The following is a 21,654-nucleotide window of genomic DNA, read 5'->3' as shown; positions in this document are numbered from 1 at the left end:
GTACAGTAATTACAGAGGAATAGGAAAAGGGCGTATCAAAGTGTACTTAGGAGAAAAATCGGAAATGTTGGTTCAGTTCACGTGAGTGAACAAAAGGGGGTGATGGGAAAGAGGGAGGGTAAGATGGGAAGAGAGGAATACAGGTTGAATCCTAAAAAAACAAAAACAAGGTTATGCAAGGATATAGGAACAGAGGATGGATGCAGGACTGACCTGGTCTTTCTTGGTCTTGTGAGAGGAGGCCACATGAGCCAGATACTGGATAACCTTCTTAGTGTTTTCTGTTTTACCAGCACCTGACTCCCCGCTGGGATGGAGAGAGGAGGGAGAGACAGAGAGGAGGGAGAGGGGAGGGAGAGAGGAGGGAGAGACACAGAGGAGGGAGAGGGGAGGGAGAGACACAGAGGAGGGAGAGGGGAGGGAGGGAGAGGGAGAGAGGAGGGAGAGACACAGAGGAGGGAGAGAGGCGGGAGAGATACAGAGAGGAGGGAGAAGGGAGGGAGAGAGGAGGGAGAGAGAGGAGGGAGAGACACAGAGAGGAGGGAGAGAGGGAGAGACACAGAGAGGAGGGAGAAGGGAGGGAGAGAGGAGGGAGAGAGGAGGGAGAGACACAGATAGGAGGGAGAAGGGAGGGAGAGAGGAGGGAGAGAGAGGAGGGAGAGACACAGAAGAGGGAGAGAGGAGGGAGAGACACAGAAGAGGGAGAGAGGAGGGAGAGACAGAGGAGGGAGAGAGGAGGGAGAGACACAGAGAGGAGGGAGGGAGAGAAGAGGGGAGGGAGAGAGGGAGAGGAGGGAGAGACACAGAGAGGAGGGAGAGAGGAGGGAGAGACACAGAGGAGGGAGAGACACAGAGGAGGGAGAGGGGAGGGAGAGACACAGAGGAGGGAGAGGGGAGGGAGGGAGAGGGAGAGAGGAGGGAGAGACACAGAGGAGGGAGAGAGGCGGGAGAGATACAGAGAGGAGGGAGAAGGGAGGGAGAGAGGAGGGAGAGAGAGGAGGGAGAGACACAGAGAGGAGGGAGAGAGGGAGAGACACAGAGAGGAGGGAGAAGGGAGGGAGAGAGGAGGGAGAGAGGAGGGAGAGACACAGATAGGAGGGAGAAGGGAGGGAGAGAGGAGGGAGAGAGAGGAGGGAGAGACACAGAAGAGGGAGAGAGGAGGGAGAGACACAGAGAGGAGGGAGGGAGAGAAGAGGGGAGGGAGAGAGGGAGAGGAGGGAGGGAGAGAAGAGGGGAGGGAGAGAGGGAGAGGAGGGAGAGACACAGAGAGGAGGGAGAGAGGAGGGAGAGACACAGAGGAGGGAGAGACACAGAGGAGGGAGAGAGGGAGAGAGACAGAGAGGAGGGAGAGAGACAGAGAGGAGGGAGAGAGACAGAGAGGAGGGAGAGAGACAGAGGAGGGAGAGAGACAGAGGAGGGAGAGGGAAGGGAGAGACACAGAGAGGAGGGAGAGAGACAGAGAGCACGAAAGAGGGAGAGTGTAATGCCTCATTTTTATACTCAAACTATAGTGTCATGTCACTTGCTGTCAAGAATCCCGTTGCAACATCATTATGTGATCAAAGTTTGAGCTCAGAGGTATAGAGAGAAGGTTTAACAACTTTTGCCAATGGTGCGGTGTCTTTTGACTCACGTGCAAAGAATGGACTGGTCTTCACGATCTGCAAAGAAATAAATAAATCGTCATGCAACAGTTTTGAGCAGAGTCACAAAGTAGCATGGCATGGTGAGTGATTACAATCCAAGAAAGTGAAGTTACAATTGAATATAAGTGTGGCAAACTTCATATGAAGTGTACACTGTACATTCGTTATCTCAAAAGAACATGCAGTTGTGTCTGTATAGCAGGAAGTACTGTGGGAACAGACAGGAAATTAATATCCGGCTTTCTGTGAGTGGAAATGGTGCTCGCTACCACTAAAGTAGATAGCTACAGTAATTAGCGCCCGCCTATTTTGCAACTCCAAAAGCTTTTCTGGAACCAAATATGGCAGAACAGGACATGAGTGAGTGGGTATGACGGAATGCCAGAGAATTCTGTACATTGAGATAATCAGGATCTGGAGGATCGCTTTTCTCAGCCAAGACAATACATACATCATGTCATAGTGTGACGCATCGTAAAACGGACACAGGACAGAGCTTGTATAGAAAAGATTATAAACAGAACTGGTGCCAAGGACCAAATAAAAGTTGTAATTCATGAAAAGTCAACTGGGGGCCACGCAGTAAAGGTAAATGAATCCACAAAACTAACGTTATTTGCATTGTTGACCCATTTCTAAAATATTAGTGCAACTTTCATTATTTTCACACGGAACACGGAACCATGTTTTTTGTGTCCATATCACTACGCCCAAAAAATAGTTCCATGTGAAAGAGGGGTAAAAGTTGAACGAAAGTCACGCTAATATTTTAGAAATAGGTCAACAATACAAATTACGTTAGTTTTGTGGATTAATTTACTTTTACTGCGTGGCCCCAGTGCCCCCCACAAAATGACCGGAACTACTTAATATTGACCAAAACCAGAGCAGAACTCCCACCACGGGACTCGGGCAATCAATTAATACAGTTGCAACCACTATATTAATGGCAAGTATTTCATACAACTTAAGTTCGAAAAATCTTTAAGTAAAAGTTCCAATACTGCAATTTAGAACTACTCCGTTACAAATAAAAGTACGGAATTGAAAATGTACTTGAGTAAAAATACAAAAGTATCAGCATTAAAATGTACTTAAAGTACTAAAAGTACTCATATTGCAGGGCCAGCAGACCAGGATACCACGGTAAAACACGGCTTGTTAAAAGAACGGGCGCGATGCGAAGGGAGGGGACCATCACCATACCCAAGTTCCCTCAGCCCCATGTTCCCTCAGTCCCATGATCCCTCATTCCAAAACAGACCCTATGTTCCCTCCAGTCGATTCAGGCGATTTGGTGGGGGGGTGGTGTGTGGGTGTGTGTGTGTGTGTGTGGGGGGGGCTGTAAGGCATCAATTTTACTATAATGCTACCCATAGTTCACCCTGCAGCAACAGCATCACATTGCAGATACCAAGTTACAGCAATGACACTACTGGCATCTAGTCCATCTACTTTATTGTTATAGCAAATGCTCCACAACAACACAGTGAACTCCAGTGAACGTTGTTCGTAATTTCGTATGTCGGTATATATTTTAATATTCACAAATTTAAATATATAGTGTCAGGATGACATGCTCATTAATATGCTGCAGGAGATTTGTGGTATTGTATGCGATATCGGTACCACATTTGTCATGGTATGTGTGAGTCAAGTAAACTGTATGACCACAGTGGAAAAGAACATGGCATGACATAATTAAAGAGGGCGGAACTGGACAAGTAAATAGTTATTTTTTGTCAGTTGAGAGAAAGTGTTTCAAAGTGTCAAATAACAACTAAATCATAATAACACTCATTAATCACTCATGTACTTAATTATCGGTTTTGAATCTCAGGTATGTTTCCAGGTCATCTGCATAATTTTCTCATCAACATAGTGTACAGTATGGTCAGTACCACACCACAACTATTTAAGCTACGTTGACACAAACAAAACTCTACTAGCTTGTAGAACTTGCATTCCTGTGTCCTCATGTCCCCAAGTAACACTGTCCTCTGAAAGGCCATCTACAGGGCTTAAAGCCAAAATAAATCCCAAGACTGAAATCGATGTTTTGAAAATCTGCACTCATTAAATGACCCCTATGAAATCCTCAGGACTGAAATCCGTCCCCAGGACTGAGAACTTTAAGCCCTGCATCTGCAATAACCTAATATGAAGTATACTGCGCTCCGATTTGCAGCCAAGTGTCCCTTTCTCTGACTGCAACTGTACTTACTGTATAAGACCCATTTATTGAAATCCCAAACATATTATAAGTGATCGGTATGCAACACAGTTGGCAACGAGTCGACAGCATGGCCACTGCATAGCTCAGTGCTGGCTGCTGCCTCGCATGGGCGTGCCTTACGGAGCCTTGTTCAGTTCCCAAGTTGAGTGGACAACGACAGCATGATTCTGTCATCGTCAACACTGGATGCAAAAGGTTACTTTTGGTGCCGGGATGTGGACACACAAGGTACCCGACTACTTGCCTGCCGAAGCATTACAATGTCACTTTAAAATGATAAGAGAACACATCGTCTACAGCTACTTGTCCCCAGAGCCACACTGTATAAGATAACATATTGGGAAAAATAAATATGTTTTTGTAATGCCCAAAGCATCTCTATGCGCAAAGCATAGACCTCCGAATACAATAGCTGCATTGTTAAAGGGAAATACATAACAGGACTCAGTGTTGAAATAACAGGGCAGGGATCCAAGAAGATCTAAAACAAAACGTAAATCTCAATGAGAAATGGCCTCGTCACTCCACAGATACGACCCCTTGCCGTTTGAGGGATTGGTGTTGCAGGTTGATCAGGGTGCAGACTTACCCTGCATCATGCTTCTGTAGGATGTGTCAGTGATGGCGTAGATGTGAGGTGGCATCTCGTGTCTCTTCTTTCCCTTGTACATCTCTACGATCTCTTCAGAGTAGATGGGCAGGTTCTTGTAGGGGTTGATGACCACGCAGAAGAGGCCAGAGTATGTCTATAATACAGGCAATACAGACAGGGAGGTGTTTAAAAATCACACTGCACTTGAGTCATCTTTGGTGCCACCGGTGGAACAGCTGTGTAGCACAGTAGAATCTTAGTAGATGAGGACGTGAAGGTAGGAATGAAGGTTGGATTGTCGGAAGGTTGAACATAATTTGATGAATACATTTAATTCAGATTGACAATGGTGTTTATGTTTAATGCAGATTGACACTGGTGTTTAACGAAGTACAGAATGAGGGACATTTCATCCAACTGATGAAATGTTCTGCTACTGCAGCAGTATAGAAATATGAACACAAGACACATTGCATTTAAGATGAGCAGTAAGGACAACAAACGAGAAACTCATCCCTATTCATTGCACACACACATTAGCCTCACTGTCCTGAGAATTCAGCCAAACATGTCTCCTAAGTGATGACCGAATCGTCACTCCTCCACACTGCATGTTACAACTGAGTGACGAGTGAAACGCTGCAGATGAACACGGTTTGACACCTACATCTTCAGAGCACCTCAGTCCACAATCCTGTGTTTTAGCTTTTTTTTTTTACCTATTGAATGTTAAAAATCCTCCTCCATTCCTTTCACTAAACCCCTGCAAACCATTCCTTTTACTGGACAGTCTGGGTTCTTTCTGTTGTCCAACAGTTTTGCTTCAAGCTATCCCACCCCTCCCTTGCATTTTGTCTGCTCATCTCCCGCTGCATTCCTGTGCTGCCCTCCACGAAGCTCTGGACCCTGGCTATGACCTGCCAGTGATCTCTCAGTTTCTCTCTATGCCAAGAAGAGGTCTGTTCTACAGGGCCCCAATGCAGATGGGGCTCAGCGAGAGTAGGGTTCTGGTAGTTCAGGGCGGAGGGTTACCAGTGTTGACATGACCGGGGTCATGGCGCCATCTAAAAAAGGGGTGAGCAAATCACTCCCAGACCAGGCAAGACACTGAGGTACGGTAAACTGCATCAATTATGGGGGCAACGATAACAATTACAGCACCATTAACATTCCATATGCACTTCACTTCCATCTCTGCATGAAAGTGGGCTCTGAAGACCCATAACTCCCCTCCTCCACTAAAAAACACCACATTCTTTAGCATCTTTCCCTCAGGAGAACATTGTTCCCCGAAGCTTCCTGTTTACAGCATAACTCCAAACAGAGAGAAATAGAGGAAAAGAGAAATCTGGTCTTCCTACCAAACCTTTTGTAAACTCATTGGACACTGGCTTTGCAGTGACAATGTGCAGTTGCACACAATGGGTTGTCACAAAAACAACGGCGCATAATGGGATGATTAGGAGATGGGGGTGCAGGGGGGTGGGGGCAGTTTGGAGACTTTCCAGGACAGACGGACTGGGCCTAGGCTCCGATATGAGCTAATGGCTCTTTCGTAACCACAGAGAGGGGCCTTAGATAACATCACCGGGACAAAGTCGCCACAATTATATGCTTTAAGGGAGGTGTCCAAAGAGGAATAGCAATACTGTGGTATGTAGGTCTGTTCCTATTTTGGGCATGTCAAAGTTGTTGATTTTCTATTGGGAGCAACATTGCATGCGTCGAAATTACTACTAGACTACCACGCTACATGCATTCGTAGAAATTCCTACTAGACTAGTAAGAGTACTGACTGAGGGTAGTAGGCCGAGATCAGTAACAAGTCATAAAAAGAGGCTAATTCAAGGAAACGTATTTTCGCCGATAGGTTCCGACTTCACAGATTGATTAAACGCTGATAGTCACAAATCAACAAGTCCATAAATTACCATAGCAGAGTGAACACATGTACAAGCATACAGTATATTGCAGCTATTGTGAATTTGTAGATAATGTAATTTTTGGTGACAGTGAGCAACACGGAGACAAGGTTGGGGGGGGGGGCTCGGAGTTAAAAAAAAATGTCCTCCTCGATTCGATAACACAGGTGCAACCTCATTAAACTTTAAGTATCACCGTAAGAAATGAAGTGTCATATGCGACCTCTTAGAGCCTCTGTGAAAAGTTACATGGCAAGCTGCAGATGGACTTATGTTTTGTTTTTGACGGTTGAACATTTTCACAATAGGTAGGTGAGGCCTAATAGAATTTGTTATGACATATTTTGATTTACAATTTAATGCCAAGTTATTTATGTCTGAAGGATAGTGATTTAATGCCCATCACGTTAAAGCATCTTTTAAATATAAAGGCAGTTCATATTATGCATCTGACTGCTTGTTTTAACTAGCCATATGCATGAATATTGAAAATTGAGGTGCATGTTGATAGCACCATAGACTCCAATATAAAACAGGTGAATTGTAATCAAATTCAAACATGAGACCATTGACAATTCACATCTCTAATTGATGGCCTGCCTGTCCTGAATACAGAACCATGGTACTGAAGACAGAACCAAGACATAATATATACCACTCATGTGTGTGAGAGTGTGACTGTGATGCACTCACGTAGATGAGGCCAGAGTAGTATCTCTCCTTCAGATTGTGGAGCACGGAGGCCTCGTTGAGGCAGGTGAGCTCGGCCATGTCCTCCACCTTGCTGAACTTGGGTGGGTTCATCTTCTGGATGTCGTCCTTGTTCACCTTCACCTTCTTACCGGAGTCGGCTAGCTCCACCAGGCACTCGTCGCCGCGCTCTTCCTTCACCGAGCCGGCCTCGAAGCCCAGCCGATCCGACGGCACCCACACCAGCTTCTTGGTAGCCCAGTCGGCTTGTGCCAGTGGATTGTTGACCATGTTGCGGTCCACATACAGGAACTTGTCTGCGTCCGACATGGTTGCTACATTGACGAAAGAGGGAGGAAGAAAAGCGGGTAGAGGACAGAGGAGGGGAAGGAATGGAGTAAGCAGAGAATATTCAGTTAGACCTGCAAAATCATTGACAGGTCAGAAGACCCAGACAGAAATCACACCGCTTATCACCCCTTATCACTTGCAGAACGTAAAAATTCTCCAAAGCACTACACACACATTCATAAACGGATGGTGGAGGCAACCATGTAAGACAACACCCTGATAATTGGGACTTGGGAGCAGTTAAGGGTTCAGTGTCTTGCTCAAAGAATAAGCGTTGATCGAACCAGGGAGTTCGGGATTCACAGACGCTGAGCCATTACAGTTCCGATGTTTCATGAATCCTCCAGTCCTGACACACGCACAGCCAAGACTTCAAAGGATGCATTTACCTCACAGGTTCATTCTATTTCATCTCTATATGACATCAGTAATATCTGGTAAAGGCGGCGGCGGCTTATCTAACCTGTATGATAAAGGCTCTGGTTTATTGGATGGGGCTTCTTATATACCGGTAAGCTCTGGAGAATGCACAAGGCAGTGTGTCCAAGTTAAGGTCAGGTTGACATAAAACAGCAGTGTCCAGTCCATGCAGACCCCACGTTCCTGCTTGGCAATCCGCTGTGGACACTAATCAAATTACTGGCTGCTTTTCACACCCACTCACCAACTATCAAATTAGTCCAGAGCGCAGTTGAAGACTCGCATTGGTGGTAATTACCAGCGTGTGCCGACCACTTTGTCTTAAATACATGGTTTGAGGAGACTGTTGATTACATGCTCGGAATGACTTCAAACAAATCTTGCGCTTCTTTAATGCCAGGTTGCACAAGACAATGATTATGTCGAAAAGGTGGGGGGAAATTGTGGAACCTGGGAGGCTTGCAATGTCTCCAATAGGGGAACAACAGTTGATGGTGAGGTGGAAAGGTTCTCTCATTCAGCAGATTAGGCTGCAGAAAAGAAATACAGAGAAAACTTCCCATATAAAACCCCCAGGGAGTTCAGAACAATATGGTCAATACGAAATGCTGTCTGCAGAGCTTTTGCACCAAACATGTCATGTTTGATATCGTTCGTTCAGCCCGTTTAATAACGTTCACCTCTGGCGCTGCTGCCAGAGGTGAATGGCTTCATGTACAAGCCTAGACACGGCTCAAGCTATTGTCGTTTTCTGCCTGTACGTCTCATGCCTCATGAACAACATCGCTGTGACAGGGGAGGGACATGGGCTACTAGACGAGTGTTACTAGACGAGTATTAAACTGATGAAGGAACATGTTGCATAAGCCCACATCGAGCCAGAGGGGAGAACAGAGTGACTTGCAGGCAATTAACTGAACCTGCTGAGCCCCCCCACACACACACACACTAAAATCCTTACAATCATTCCTACACAACAGGGGCGTAGCACAGCGTTCCCACCACGGTTGGCCCGGCTCATTAGCCTCCCAACACTCCTATACTTCCCTCAGGAAAACTAAAAGTTGCTTTTACCACTCCAAAGAGCATGTGGTGCTGCTGCACACATGCAAACACTAAGAAGAATCACAGTGCTACAAGTCAGAGTCTGCCCCTTCACTCACTAATACTATATCACCGTAATTAAGCTCTCGTTTACGTGCTGGCAGAGTTTCACTCTTCCATCATAATAGTTTTGCAATGCAATCTGTAAAGCCCAGTGGGGGTTGGTGGGGGGCTGCTGCTGCCAAGTTCACATGCTTACCATGACATAAAACAGAGCTCATACTTAGCAGTGTAGATGATGTCTTGACGTGCATTCTTTCACTCAGAATTAATAGGCCTCACTTTTCACTTCATGTGGTTTGCTTAAATGCTGTACTGACAAGTGTTGTTAAGAAAGGATTATGTAGCAATAATAATATCTAAATGACAACAACCACACACTGCGACGCTGGACTAATAAAAAACTAATACCATTTACAGATCAGGAGGGAACGCCAGGTAGCTAAAGGCTATGCAGTCCCACAGTCAGAATCAGTGATGGTATCGGTGCCGGGGGGGGATTGTTGGGGGTTAATGCTGCTCCAACAGGGTCACGTCTGGCCCGTCCGTTCTGCCACATTAACCCCGGTCTGAGAGCTGGTCGCAGTGTGGGAGAGGTCCCCATTCTTCTCACGACCCCCCCCCCCACACCTCTCTCAACACTCCAACACGGTCAGTGCCTCTACAGCTGACTTCCCCCCCCCCCCACACACACAATATCCTGCTCCCTCTCAAATTAGTCCCAATACTACTGCTGCTGCTGCTTCCTCCTCACCCCTCTGGTCCCCTCTCCATCCCCCTCAGTCACCCCACAGTCTCTCCAGAGACCCATCACCATCCGCCACCCCGTTCTGTTTATGCAGTCTTTCCCAGGGCCACATTCCTTCTATACTCACCCTTTATCAGGGAGAGTGCGAGCAAAGGAATTCCACAAATGTCTCCCTCTTCTCTCCGTGTTCCCTCCCATCTTTCTCAGATTCAGTCTCACTTTCCTCTTCCCGTTTTCACCCCTCCCACTGTTCCCGTCAAATTGTAAGTTGTCATTATGATATTCAAGTAGATAAGAATCGACCACCACTACCACACTCATTATAGAGCTTATAGAGGAGGCTGTGTAGACCACTGGTTCCCAAACAGTGGGTCGGTACTCATTTGTGGGTCGCAGAAACATTTTTATGGGTCTCTATTGTTTGTTTCCTACATTTAGCTTTTATTATTTACAAAAAACAAGAAAAATGTAAAGCTAATTCAACTATTGTCAGTAATTTCAGGAAGAAATAAAATAAAAAGCTAAGAAATGCCATAAATTAGAAAATGCGTTGTGAGCATGTAGATCTGCTATTTTCACTCATTTGGGTCCCAGGCAAAAATCTAATTTCTCTTTTGGGTCACGGGCTAAAATGTTAGGAAACACTGGGTTGACCATAAATCAGTTGGCTTTACTTGACTCCATGCAGGGCTGGACAAGAGCAGCTACTTTGATTGTGTGACCCCATGTTGCTTCATTTGGCACAAACAAGCAATGAGAGGAATAACAGGCTAAAACACACTGAGCATTACTCTGGCAATGATTCTTCTTATCCGAGGTCACCATGGCTTGCCAATGGTCTTAAGTGTAGGGAGACGAGTTAGTTAGAAGTCAACATGCATTGCAAACAGTCGCTCAAACAAACTACTACAAATGTATACACACATGCAATGTGTCTGAGGACCACATCTGGGGGCCATAGGCCATGTGTTATAAAGCAGGCCATGTCAAATATCATGATGATAAACTACAGTACAAACTTGAGAAATTAGTGGAAAATTCATAAGATAACATGTAGCTGCTTGCAAACAAATTGGAAATTGAAGAAGATTGTGTAACGTTTTCTTGCCAGAGGGATGGAGAGAAAGAGGCCAGATCGAAAGCATATTAGAAAATGAAAGGACACTAGTTCACAATGGTGATTTCCTACTCGAATGTCTTGACACAGATATGTCACTGACACACTTTGCACAGCTCCCTCTCCTGAGAGTATGACTAAAAATAAAAATAAACTGTCCAGTCTAGTTTAACACACGCACTGTTCTATTTAAAAGGAGGGTGAGTTCTTTTTCCAGAGCAATTTGACATAAACCTAGTAACCTACCCAATTGTAATATGGATTAATATGGCTGTTTACGCAAAATATATAGTTCTAATCCAACGTGGCATTGTGATAAAGCTGCGCAAGCGTGTATTATGTATGACTCAAGCATTGATTGATTGATTGAAATCTTTATTAACAGTTTGTAGAATTTACAGTACATTTTAAGCACAAACTCAATACAAAGACTGTCAACTGTGAGTGGACGACCCAATTAAGCATTACACTTGTTTACAACAGGGTCCACATTGTTCAATTCATCAAAACATTTAAAGACATACAAACATTTAGAGACATACAAATAGACATTTCTCTGTAGGTAAAGAACAGAACAGGAATTCATCATATGGGAAGCAAAAAAGGGAAAAGATACTATATACAGTGAGGGAAAATGGGGTGGGGGGGTGGGGGGGATTCAGATTTTACAGAGGCCAGTTTCGAATTGCAGCCATCCGTAGGTGCCCTTTGAGAGCGGTTTTGAAGGAGTCAAGGGATTCACATGTCTTAATGACTGTTGGTAGGGCGTTCCACATTTTGGTGGCATAGGAGCGAAAAGAATTTAGTCCCTTGTTTGTGCCGAATCTGGGTTGTACATGGTTTGTTGCACTCCCTCTGGTGTTGTGGGTGTGGACTTCGTTTACATTAAGGAAGTATTTAGACAGGTACATGGGTATCTTGGTGGTGTATCGAATCTTGTGGACCAGACCCATTGCAAGATGCTGTACTCTGTCGTCGACCCTAAGCCATCCCAGCCTGTCAAAGTGGGCAGGGGTGAGGTGGGTTCGGGGGGTGAGGCCAAGTAGGAGCCTGACCAGTTTGTTTTGAGAGGTCTGGAGCCTTGTTTTAAGGGCCTTTGAGGTGCTGTGGTACCAAGAGGTGGATGCATAGTCAAAGAAACCTTGTACGAGGGCTCCTGTTAAGGTCTTCAAGGTGTTTTTGCTGACCAGTGAGGAGATCCTGTAAAGGAATCTTGTTCTTTGATTGACTTTTTTGATTACGTTGGTGGCCATTTTATCACCGGAAAGATTGGCCTCCAGGATGGAACCTAGGTAGGTAATTTCATCTTTTCGTGTGATAATATTGTCACCCACTCTAACCAAGAAGCCATCTGCCTTGCTGAGTTTACTATTTGATCCGAAGAGGATGGATTCAGTTTTTCCCAGGTGTAAGGATAGTTTGTTATGCATAACGTGCATCCAACTTCTCCTGCACCATTACTCGTCTCTACTGAGGACCGATGCGGCTTTCCACATGCCTGTACCAATCTCTTAGCTCACCTCTCTGAAGGTGAGGCCCTCTGATGGCCTGTAATCTTATAACACCGTTCAGCTGTGAAAACACCATCGCTCCTGTCGGGAGACAGCCATATTGAGATTAGCTGGCCTAGTCATTATTCTTAACGAGTGTTCGTTATTACGGTAAGTGAGTAAGCAGCAACATGGGAATAACGTAGTTGGCCTGAAGCTAATCCCTGAAGTAAACAGAAGGCCCTGACTGAGATAGTTAATTGTTGGTTTCTAACCAGAATGACAAAATCCTATCGTTTTATTGTGAACAAAACTACATAAAATGATGCGTTTAATTTATGGTCTATTGCAAGCAAGAGTATGAGCTCACAACACAATGGGTGTATTCAGGTTGGTTTGTTTTTGCGCAAGTTGCCCAATTAGAGAAACCTAGCATAGAAAATTTGTATGAAAATTAAATCATAGCTGGTCCAAAATAGCAGGGGGGGGGCTGTACATAAGCGGAAGCAGCATGGTAAAATAAATAACCACAAGGAAGAGAACGAGGGAAGGCCACTTTTAGAAACCGACCTCATCACAGAGACCAGAATGTGGCTACAAAGACAGGAAGTGATTCAGTGAAGAGCAAGAGGAATGGGAGGAGAGGACAGGAAAAGAGGCCGTGTCCTACTCAAGAAGACAGCAGGCTGGGGCTGGGTGGGGGCGATATGTTCGCCTGGTTCTTCAAAACCAGCCTGACCATCAATCCCCCCCCCCCTCTCATTCCATTCCAGCTCACTAACTCCCACTTTTCCTCACAGGGATGTGCCGTGTTACTGGGAAAGCCATGAGTCTTCACGGTGCTAAGGTGGGAGGGGCTACTTCAAATGACATGACCATGTACAGTGAAGTTACATGCGTTCTGTGTTGCTTCTGCCCAAGTCTGTACGTCTGGGGACCCCCACCCTGACAAGCACTAGGAGTTGAGGCATTACATTTAGTTTGACTCGCTTCCACAGATCTATATTGTGAAAATCTACACCTTGCAATGCGCCATGAGCTTGTAGATTGGCCATTTTTACAATTGTTGCCTCTTTCTTATAGTATTTGACAATTTTTACAATTGTTGCCTCTTTCTTATAGTATTTGACAATTTGGCCAATGGTTGACCAGTTATCGTATGGTTTGTTGATTACTCTTGATGTGGTGGTCTTTTTTTTTAAGTATTAAAAAGAACTTAAAACTTAATCCTTAAATTGTCACATACTTCACTGTCCTCTAGTCTAGGGAGTCGGGACCCACACAAAATTGTCCCGGCCCACAGGTCAGTCTAGCTAGCTGCTAGCAGAAATGGAAATTCACAAATATATTCTAAGACATTTTAAAATGTTTTTTGAAACCACCACATTGGGCAAATACCCTTCATGTTATGGCCTGGAATTACAGACTCGTAAGAAGTGGAAGAAAATCAAAAGACAGTCTGGCTTCAGAGACGAACAGCCAAAGAGCACCTGTGAAGGGGCCATTTCGAGCCGAATGCCCAATCGACGGAATATTAATATAACCGGATGGTCAATAACCTCAGTCCTCTCCTTCATGCTCCTCTCTAGTCGTCCCTGGGCTGAGCGCCATGCGCACTTTTCCTCAACATGCTTTGCTGTGGCCATTGCCTCACACTGCTGTCACCCTCGTCTGTTTGGGTTCCATTGTTTATGTCTGATCCACAGCAACACACAGTCTCCTTTTCAGTGTGTCGTCTTTGGATCCTAGTCCCTCGCAACATGTCCTTGCCTCCTAACCTCCACTCCCCAGTGTCCCCACCTCGATGTCCGCTTGCTAAATGAGCCATACAGCGGATGTATCCAGTCGTTTAAGTTCATTATGTAGAGACTACCGCCGTTTTTCCTCCTTCCCTCTGCAAGTCAAGGAGGAAATGACAAAGTGAGAAAACTATTTTGCCATTTGTGGAACTTGTGTGGATTCTTGTGAAGAGAAGGGATTGGCTTACGTCTTCCTTCTCGAGCACACGCTGTGCAGCCCTGCGTACTGAGGAGTAAATTAAGTCTATGCTGGAAAATAAACCACAAACCATGACAGACCATCGTCATTTTCCATAATTTTTCACATTCCTGGCCCAAGCGGTGTCCAATTTCAGTCCGAACTGGAAGTCGGCCAATGCCATCCACCAATACCAACTAGGCTCTGACGAGAACTGACAGTTTGATGCCTGCAGTAACGGCCTCAAATAATAGTATAGCTCAAGCCATCCAATACATTTTCCATTAAAAAACATTTATAATTCTGTTATTTGAAAGTATATAACACTCAATATAGATGAGATGGCATTCTGTGCACAACTTATTCAGTGTCATAGATGGATATGAATTAATGCAGAATTGCAGATCAATAATCAATCTCATCTTAGTGATTGGACACTGCATGAATCATATTACAATAAAGGACACGATTGCTTTTACATTTCAAATCAGATCAGACAGAAAGATTCTGCAAGCATTTTACCCTGAAGCCTTCAAACCGTACACTAGAACGCAGTTACATAAGCCTTTTAACAGCTGTGAAAGAATGCAGAAGGGAGTTAAGATACACATCTCCTGGCCTGCAATCAATTACTTCCAATGAGTTTATTTCAGACCCACTTCTCCTGGTGCAGCAAGGATTTAGCCAACACTCCAGGATTCATTTCAGATAGGTAGGGTTATTGTTTTATCATCTTTCAATGGAATCATAGTGGTGTTATGATGATAATCTGATATCGTAAGACCCAATTTTGTCATCTAAAATGATTGTTAACCCAATATGTGCAGTGTTAATTCAATATGACTGAAAAGTTTGTTTGAAATAGAAACATGACCATGCAATTAATTGCAACATGCATTTTATCGTTTCCCGTGTGGCTGCAACAGAAGCCATATTGTGAAGACACAGGCAAACTAGTAATGTATCCAGCCTTTCACAAGCAGCTTTATCATACCTCCCCTAGCATCTGAAGTCATCCACTCCCATGTGTCATTCCTATATCACCTGCTATCTACCTGGTAAAAACATATCCATTCTGTAGCCTGCGGCCTGGCAGCTGGCTAGTGCTAGTGCTACACCCTTGAACCAATGCCTGCGTAAATAAAGGAAATAACCGAGTGACAGAGCAACTTTTATATCTTCAAAGAATATATTTACCAAATTACCATAGACAATATGTTCAAGCTATATTTTCACACAATAGAGACGTTGTAGAAATGTTCAACCAATCGAGCCGTCCACCCTGCAACTTGGGTTGACTTGGGAAGAAAAGGGTACACAGTTGGCACGTTTCAAAGTTCACGCTGAGAAACTGTCGAAAGAGTTGAGTGTTTGAGTTGAATAAGTTGTGCAATGACCCAGAAGTATCAGCTTATTCTCGCGGCAGGTGTGTAGGTCACACACACCCAACAATGAGCAAAGTCTAGTTATTGACATGCATGATGAGAGTGAAATGAAATTCCAATCATTCATTCACAGCTTCAATCACAATACACCACAGCCCACATTTTGAATTGTAAATCATCATCAGTCATTACAATATTTTGGTACAAAATTGACAGAACTATTACACAAACTATGGGCAAACGTATAGTATAGCACGGTTAGCACCTTTATATTAGAAAAGAATACCATTACTAACTTAAATAAAACTAGAACACAAAGAAATCCAACAATGAAGGTAAAATGAAATGTCTTAATATTGACCAAATAACCCAATAAGTAGATATATCAGCATCAATTAATATTGTTGTGATGCTTTCACAATATTTTTCATAAATAATTAGCATATTGGGCAGTAAAGTAAAGGCTAAAGAAAAACGTGTTGGTACCCTAAACAGACAGACACATTGCTGTTCATTGGAGTGGCTGCACCACTCAAAAATATAACAGTAAGGTCAGTTCAGAAAATGACATAACTTTAATGTAATTCAGTCTTTAACTAATAAACGCTATATAATTCAGTTGCCCTGCGTCCACCAAGTGTCTATATACTTGTTGTCGTCCCCCCCCCCCCCCCTCTACACAGTTGACAAAAATAGCTGATCTAAAAGCTCACAAATTAATTGCATAGAGCTGTGATGAGTTAAGCATGTAGATCTGTTATTTTTGCAGAATGCTCGTCATGCCCAGCACAAGGAAGGACACTAGGGTGTTAAAACCAAACGTGTGTGTATATAACATAACAATATCCAAAATCCCACTGACAATATCGAATTTCATATGACTATATGATATATTGCCGACCAATACCAGCCCCACCCTAGTTCAAGGCAGGCTCTCACCGGAAGTGACATCATTAGGCTTCCTTCTTAGTAGACTAGGCAATAGGCAGGCTATTAACCTATAAACCTATGAACAAGCATGAGCGATGAGCTCATCATTTATAACCTTGGTGCAAAGGTCATTCCCAGTATACGATAACGCCACAGCCACACACAGCCAGTCATCACAGAAGGCCTAATCTAGTAAAGTCTTTCCAGTAAACTGTTGAGAACAAGATGTGTTTGTTTGCAGTCACAAAGCAGCCATTTCCTAGCATTGTTCAGTACCACTAAGGGTTTAAGGGCTACAGGTGTGCACAGCCAGAGGAAAGGAGTTTGAAGGAACGGATGGGGTGGGTTAGGGACAAACAAGAGGCTGAGAGGACAGACAGTAAAGAGAAAGAAAAAGAACAAAAATGAGCATGAGGTGGGCACAGCAACTTGAGGTGCTGAGGTAATGATTAATAGAGGTCCTCAGAAGGATCATTGGTAAACATATCCAAGGGCCTGGTCAATTCTACCAATGCGACCGTCCCAATTGGATCACACTATTCAAGTCATCCAGAAGAAATATCAATTTTGTTAAACCAAAAATAGACAGAAGGAAATTCAAAGTGAGAGGAACACATTATGCCATAACAACAGGAGCGTGTGAAAGACTTGAGTGACAGCCCAGCGGAATTCATATGACTCAAATATAATGACATCCTCGCTAACCTGTCTGGGTTAAAAAGACAAAAGCTGAGTAGTGCAGGAATAGATTATCCGGCCCGGACGGTTAGCTCAACCGTCTGGGCAACTAGGCTGCCAAGCCAGCCGGACGGAGTGCCGCGGGTTCGACTCCAGAGCCCGACGGCCTTTGCCGTGTGTCACTCCCCATTTCCTGTCCGACTACTGTTCCCTATCAATAGAAAAGGCATAAAAGCCCCAAAACAAATCAAAAAAAAAAAAAACACAAACAAAACGTTATGGGCTGGCTTATGAGCAATCCTAGAAGGCCTAGACCACAGGGAACTGTGGCATCATCTCTGCCATGGTCAATTGATCTAACTGGGCTCCTTTCTCTAACTGGGATGCGTTCTCTCTCGCATGAATTAATCTCAGCTGACTTGAAGTTAGAAAGAACTGGGCCATGTGACACTCTTTGACGCCATTGTCAAGGACTCACTTCACCTAGTAAATGGATTGTTTAGTACACAAACAAAACTGGCACGATCAACACAAGTGGCGTTGCCCTTCAGGCTTCAGGTCCAAAATGGCACTTATATTATATATCATCAGTTCCTTTCTTTGCCTAGGCCTGGACAAATTTCTTGTGTCTCTGAGCTTATCTTTATTTATTGCCACTCTGCTACTTGGCTTAATGTTGACACTTTAAATGGAAGGGTTAACCAGTAAATTCAGTTAGAAGGCCACATACTGCTCAGAAATGTGTAAATAAGAACTTGAGACATAACATGGGATAGCTGCACCATACTGGGCTGTCATGCAGCCAATGCATGACTTGTAATCTGCCCGTCATATGCAATGCCTATTCATCCTAAACAGTTTTCCTAAATATCCAAAGAAGGCATGTTGAATGTTCACTCCCACTCTGTCATTTGAAGATGAGCGGAAAGGCAACACAACTTATGGACAACACTGAGACTCAAATGACGAAATGCAGTCATCTCCACAGGGGGCTGAATAAGAATAAAACTGGCAAATAAGTACTAAGATATTGTCCTTCAAAGGACCCATGCCAGAGCTTCGAGTCACAGGCTACTCCCTGACAAACAGGATATGAGGATACTGCATCTCACCATATGCGCCCTTTACTGATGCTAGTTAGTAATATGCATTACCACATGGTCAGTCTGCATTGAACAACATCCTGTACTAAAATATCTCCTTGATAAAAGGCAGACATTTATATAGGGTTACACAAAAGGAACGCTGAGCTGGATTCCACATTTCATACAGTATATGGGTCCATATTTCATACTGCCCTGCCCTAACAATGGGTGTCACCCTGAAGTGGACCAATGTGTAAAGATTTAAAAAAAAATCTTTGAACAAGTGCAAAAGCAGCTTGAAGCAGTACTTGAAGCATAGGCATACATTGTAAGAAAAGAACCCTGCCTGAACGATAGGTCTATTTCAGTAACTCCATTTCAGTAACTCCAGCTTTGACTGCCTTCCTTTAACCTAGTCATTATAATAATGTTTATGCCAGGGTAATTTCCATGTGACAAGTAAAGTTCAATGGTTGATTTAATTAATAGCTGCTTGGCAGATAGTTTGAGCTGGATAGAAGTGCATGGTTTTGATTATTAAAACTGAGGGCTTAGTGCTACTTTCTCAGATTGTTTGAAGGCTTGAACACTACGCTTTACAACGGAAAACAGACTTATATACATGCCTCCCAGTCCCTTCCCTTGTGTGTATGGATTTAGAGTTGGTAGAGTTGTGTGAGGGCTCCAGTGCCCTGGCTGCCTTTAGAAATAGTTAATAGTTAATTTACTGCTAGTTCTGACTCCATGAGATTACAATGTTCTACAGTAGAAGGGCGTGCGCACATTCCCGCGAGTCTCTCTCTCTCCACAGCACAACCGCGATCTGTAATCTCACGACCCCAAACAATTGCAAATCCACAGAGCAAACACAGAATGTAGGCTACTGACAAGCACGAGATTCCTTACATAAATAGACTCAATGGTGGCACCGCACATACAGTATGACGTCTGGGGAATAATGTTCACACAACTGAAAATATGGGAGAATCAGAAGGAATTTTAATTAATGACAAAAATAAGTATCCACAACTGAATAACAATTAAAAAGAAAATCGTACAATATAGATTTTAACAGATACCGACTGGGTGATTCTGATTCTACTATATCTGTGATAGGAGGCGTTCGCCAGTCGGTCATTCAATGAGTGACGTCATGCTTTGCCAACCATCCCTTCCCTTGTTTGTCTGCCAGGCGTGAGGCGTCCGCTCGCTCGCGCACTCCGCTGATGAGACCACACACACTGTAACGTAAACGTTACAAATGTAAACGTAAACCAGCCCGTCGGTTCAAACCGCAACGTAATTAAACACTTCCTAATGTTAATAGTTATTAACACTACTAGCCTATAGTTTACATTCATTACATACATCTCCTGTGGCCGGTTGCACACAAAGCCTCCCAAGTTCGCCTGCTCAAGTTCACTTTAAGCTATACTTTTGTTTCTTCAATGTATTGTACTTAAATTAAATATCTGTTTTAAGTAGTTTAATACTCAAGCTCACATGCTTTATGTCATTGCCGGCCCTGCATGTCCTTCAGTTTAGACACAAGGCCTTTTTTTCTGCAACTCATTCAAGCGAATCACTTCCTGGCTGACTGTGTGTGTGTAGCTTTTAGCTTCTTGTCGCCACATTGAACCAGAACAGAGCTGACCATGTTGTTCAACTGCATGTTCAAACACCACAGCAGCACCACCATGGTGGAATATAATAGAACTATGGCAAGTCTCAAATAAATAAAATACATTTTGGGGTCAGAAGAAAGCCCCCCAAATCAAATTAATTCTGTGTTAATAAGCACCCGGTGGTCCCACCCAATGAGGTGCTGAAGTTGTAACTTTCTTTCCGTCCGTCCTTCCTGGTTCACTCAATAGCACACTTGCTAATTAAACACCGGTCAGATATTTATGAATAATACGTGTATTATTCATTGATTATACAATTATAATATATATATATGATATATAAAAGTTTGAAAGTTTACCTGCTGTTTGGATGCAGGACGCTTTTAGGAAGCTGGTTTTAAACAACAACCAGGCGGCTCAGTCAGTCCGTGTCAAACAAACTCCTTTTCCAGACGACAAGCAAGCGGCTTCTTTTAGAGCTCAGAGTCAGACCAAACTAAACAGCAGCGAGGCGAGCTTCCTCCTCCTCCCTCTTCTTTCTTTCTTTCTCTCTTTCTTTCTCTTTTTTCTTTCCTCCTTTTTCCCTCCCTCTCTTCCTCCTCTTCCACTAGCTGGGCTGAGTGGCTGGCTGCTGCTACTTCACGTCAATTCACGCCGTTTTCATTTAGATACCTCCGTCGTACGACGGTGTAACGCGCCGGAGAAATAGCCGATCTACAAGCTCACAGCGAGTGTCGTCTGCGACCACTGCGACGCATTTTGATCTTGCAGGTCAGCTTTTCTTTTCTTTTTTGGTGGCGCGCGACCCAGTCCTACGGCGAAGTAACGTCAGCCCGCCCCGGGCCCGGGGTGCGGTCCAGAGGGGGCGTGGTCCGTGTCCAAGAGGGGACCCGCCCCCCACCGGCTGTCTCGGCCAATGATCTGATGTTCCAGGCACTTTGAGCCAATGGCATTTCACCCTGGGGGCGTGGCTCCAGCGGAGGGGCGAGTGCCACTGGGCATGGGGAGGAGGGAATAAAAAGAACCCTGAACTTGAAATAGTTGAGAGGAGGGAGGATAGGGGGGGCAGAGATAAAGCTGTGTTTAATGACAGAGGTATGTGCATGCTAAGGATTTTCATGACCATATAAGCACCAGTCCATTTCAGGACGAGCTTCATCATCCATCCAGGTTATCCCATTGTGTCATGAGGGCTACCAGTCTGGTCCCTGTCTGCTTTGAAAACAAAGTTTTGATATACTAGCATATCAATGCTTACCTAATATCCAACATTATTCTAGGCTAAATATTATTACTACCACTTTGACTAAAATTGCTGTATATATGGAACATAACCTCAAATTGCACCTTCTTAAACTAAATTGTGTTGTATATATGGAACATAACCTACTGTTGAGGGTTATTCATGCCTTTAATTCATCGAGGCTTGATTATTGCAACTCATTGTACATAGGCATTGACCAGTCTGCCCTCAGACGCCTCCAGCTTGTACAGAACGCTGCCACCCGCCTCCTCACCACCACGAGGAGGCGTGAACATATTTACCCCGGTCCTCGCCACACTCCACTGGCTACCTGTTTTCAAGATTTTATTATTTGTTTCTAATGCCCTAAACGGGCTCGCTCCCCAGTATCTATCACTCCTTTTAAATCCATACA

At 44.2% G+C, this 21,654-nt stretch overlaps 1 protein-coding gene across 2 annotated transcripts in view; it reads right to left on the bottom strand.

The window, feature by feature from the left end:
- Positions 1-20,648, bottom strand: part of LOC310869368 (myosin-9-like) — a 52,484-nt gene extending 31,836 nt beyond the window's left edge. The window contains exons 1-5 of one of the 2 annotated variants that reach the window (XM_083780072.1): positions 20,356-20,648; positions 7,090-7,421; positions 4,472-4,628; positions 1,634-1,661; positions 214-307 (exon numbers count right to left, since the gene is read on the bottom strand). In XM_083780072.1, coding sequence (XP_083636198.1) covers positions 214-307; positions 1,634-1,661; positions 4,472-4,628; positions 7,090-7,416 — 606 coding nt within the window. In that variant the 5' untranslated portion in view covers positions 7,417-7,421; positions 20,356-20,648. The remainder of the gene's footprint in view (positions 1-213; positions 308-1,633; positions 1,662-4,471; positions 4,629-7,089; positions 7,422-20,355) is intronic. The other variant, XM_083780071.1, reaches the window with a different exon arrangement.
- Positions 20,649-21,654: the final 1,006 nt, after the last annotated feature.

The sequence above is a fragment of the Protomyctophum parallelum genome (genome assembly GCF_964188405.1).
Source record: "Protomyctophum parallelum genome assembly, chromosome: 13".
Taxonomy (NCBI): Eukaryota; Metazoa; Chordata; class Actinopteri; order Myctophiformes; family Myctophidae; genus Protomyctophum; species Protomyctophum parallelum.
Note: the sequence above shows the minus strand (reverse complement) of the source record. Positions and strands in the feature narration are given on the sequence as shown.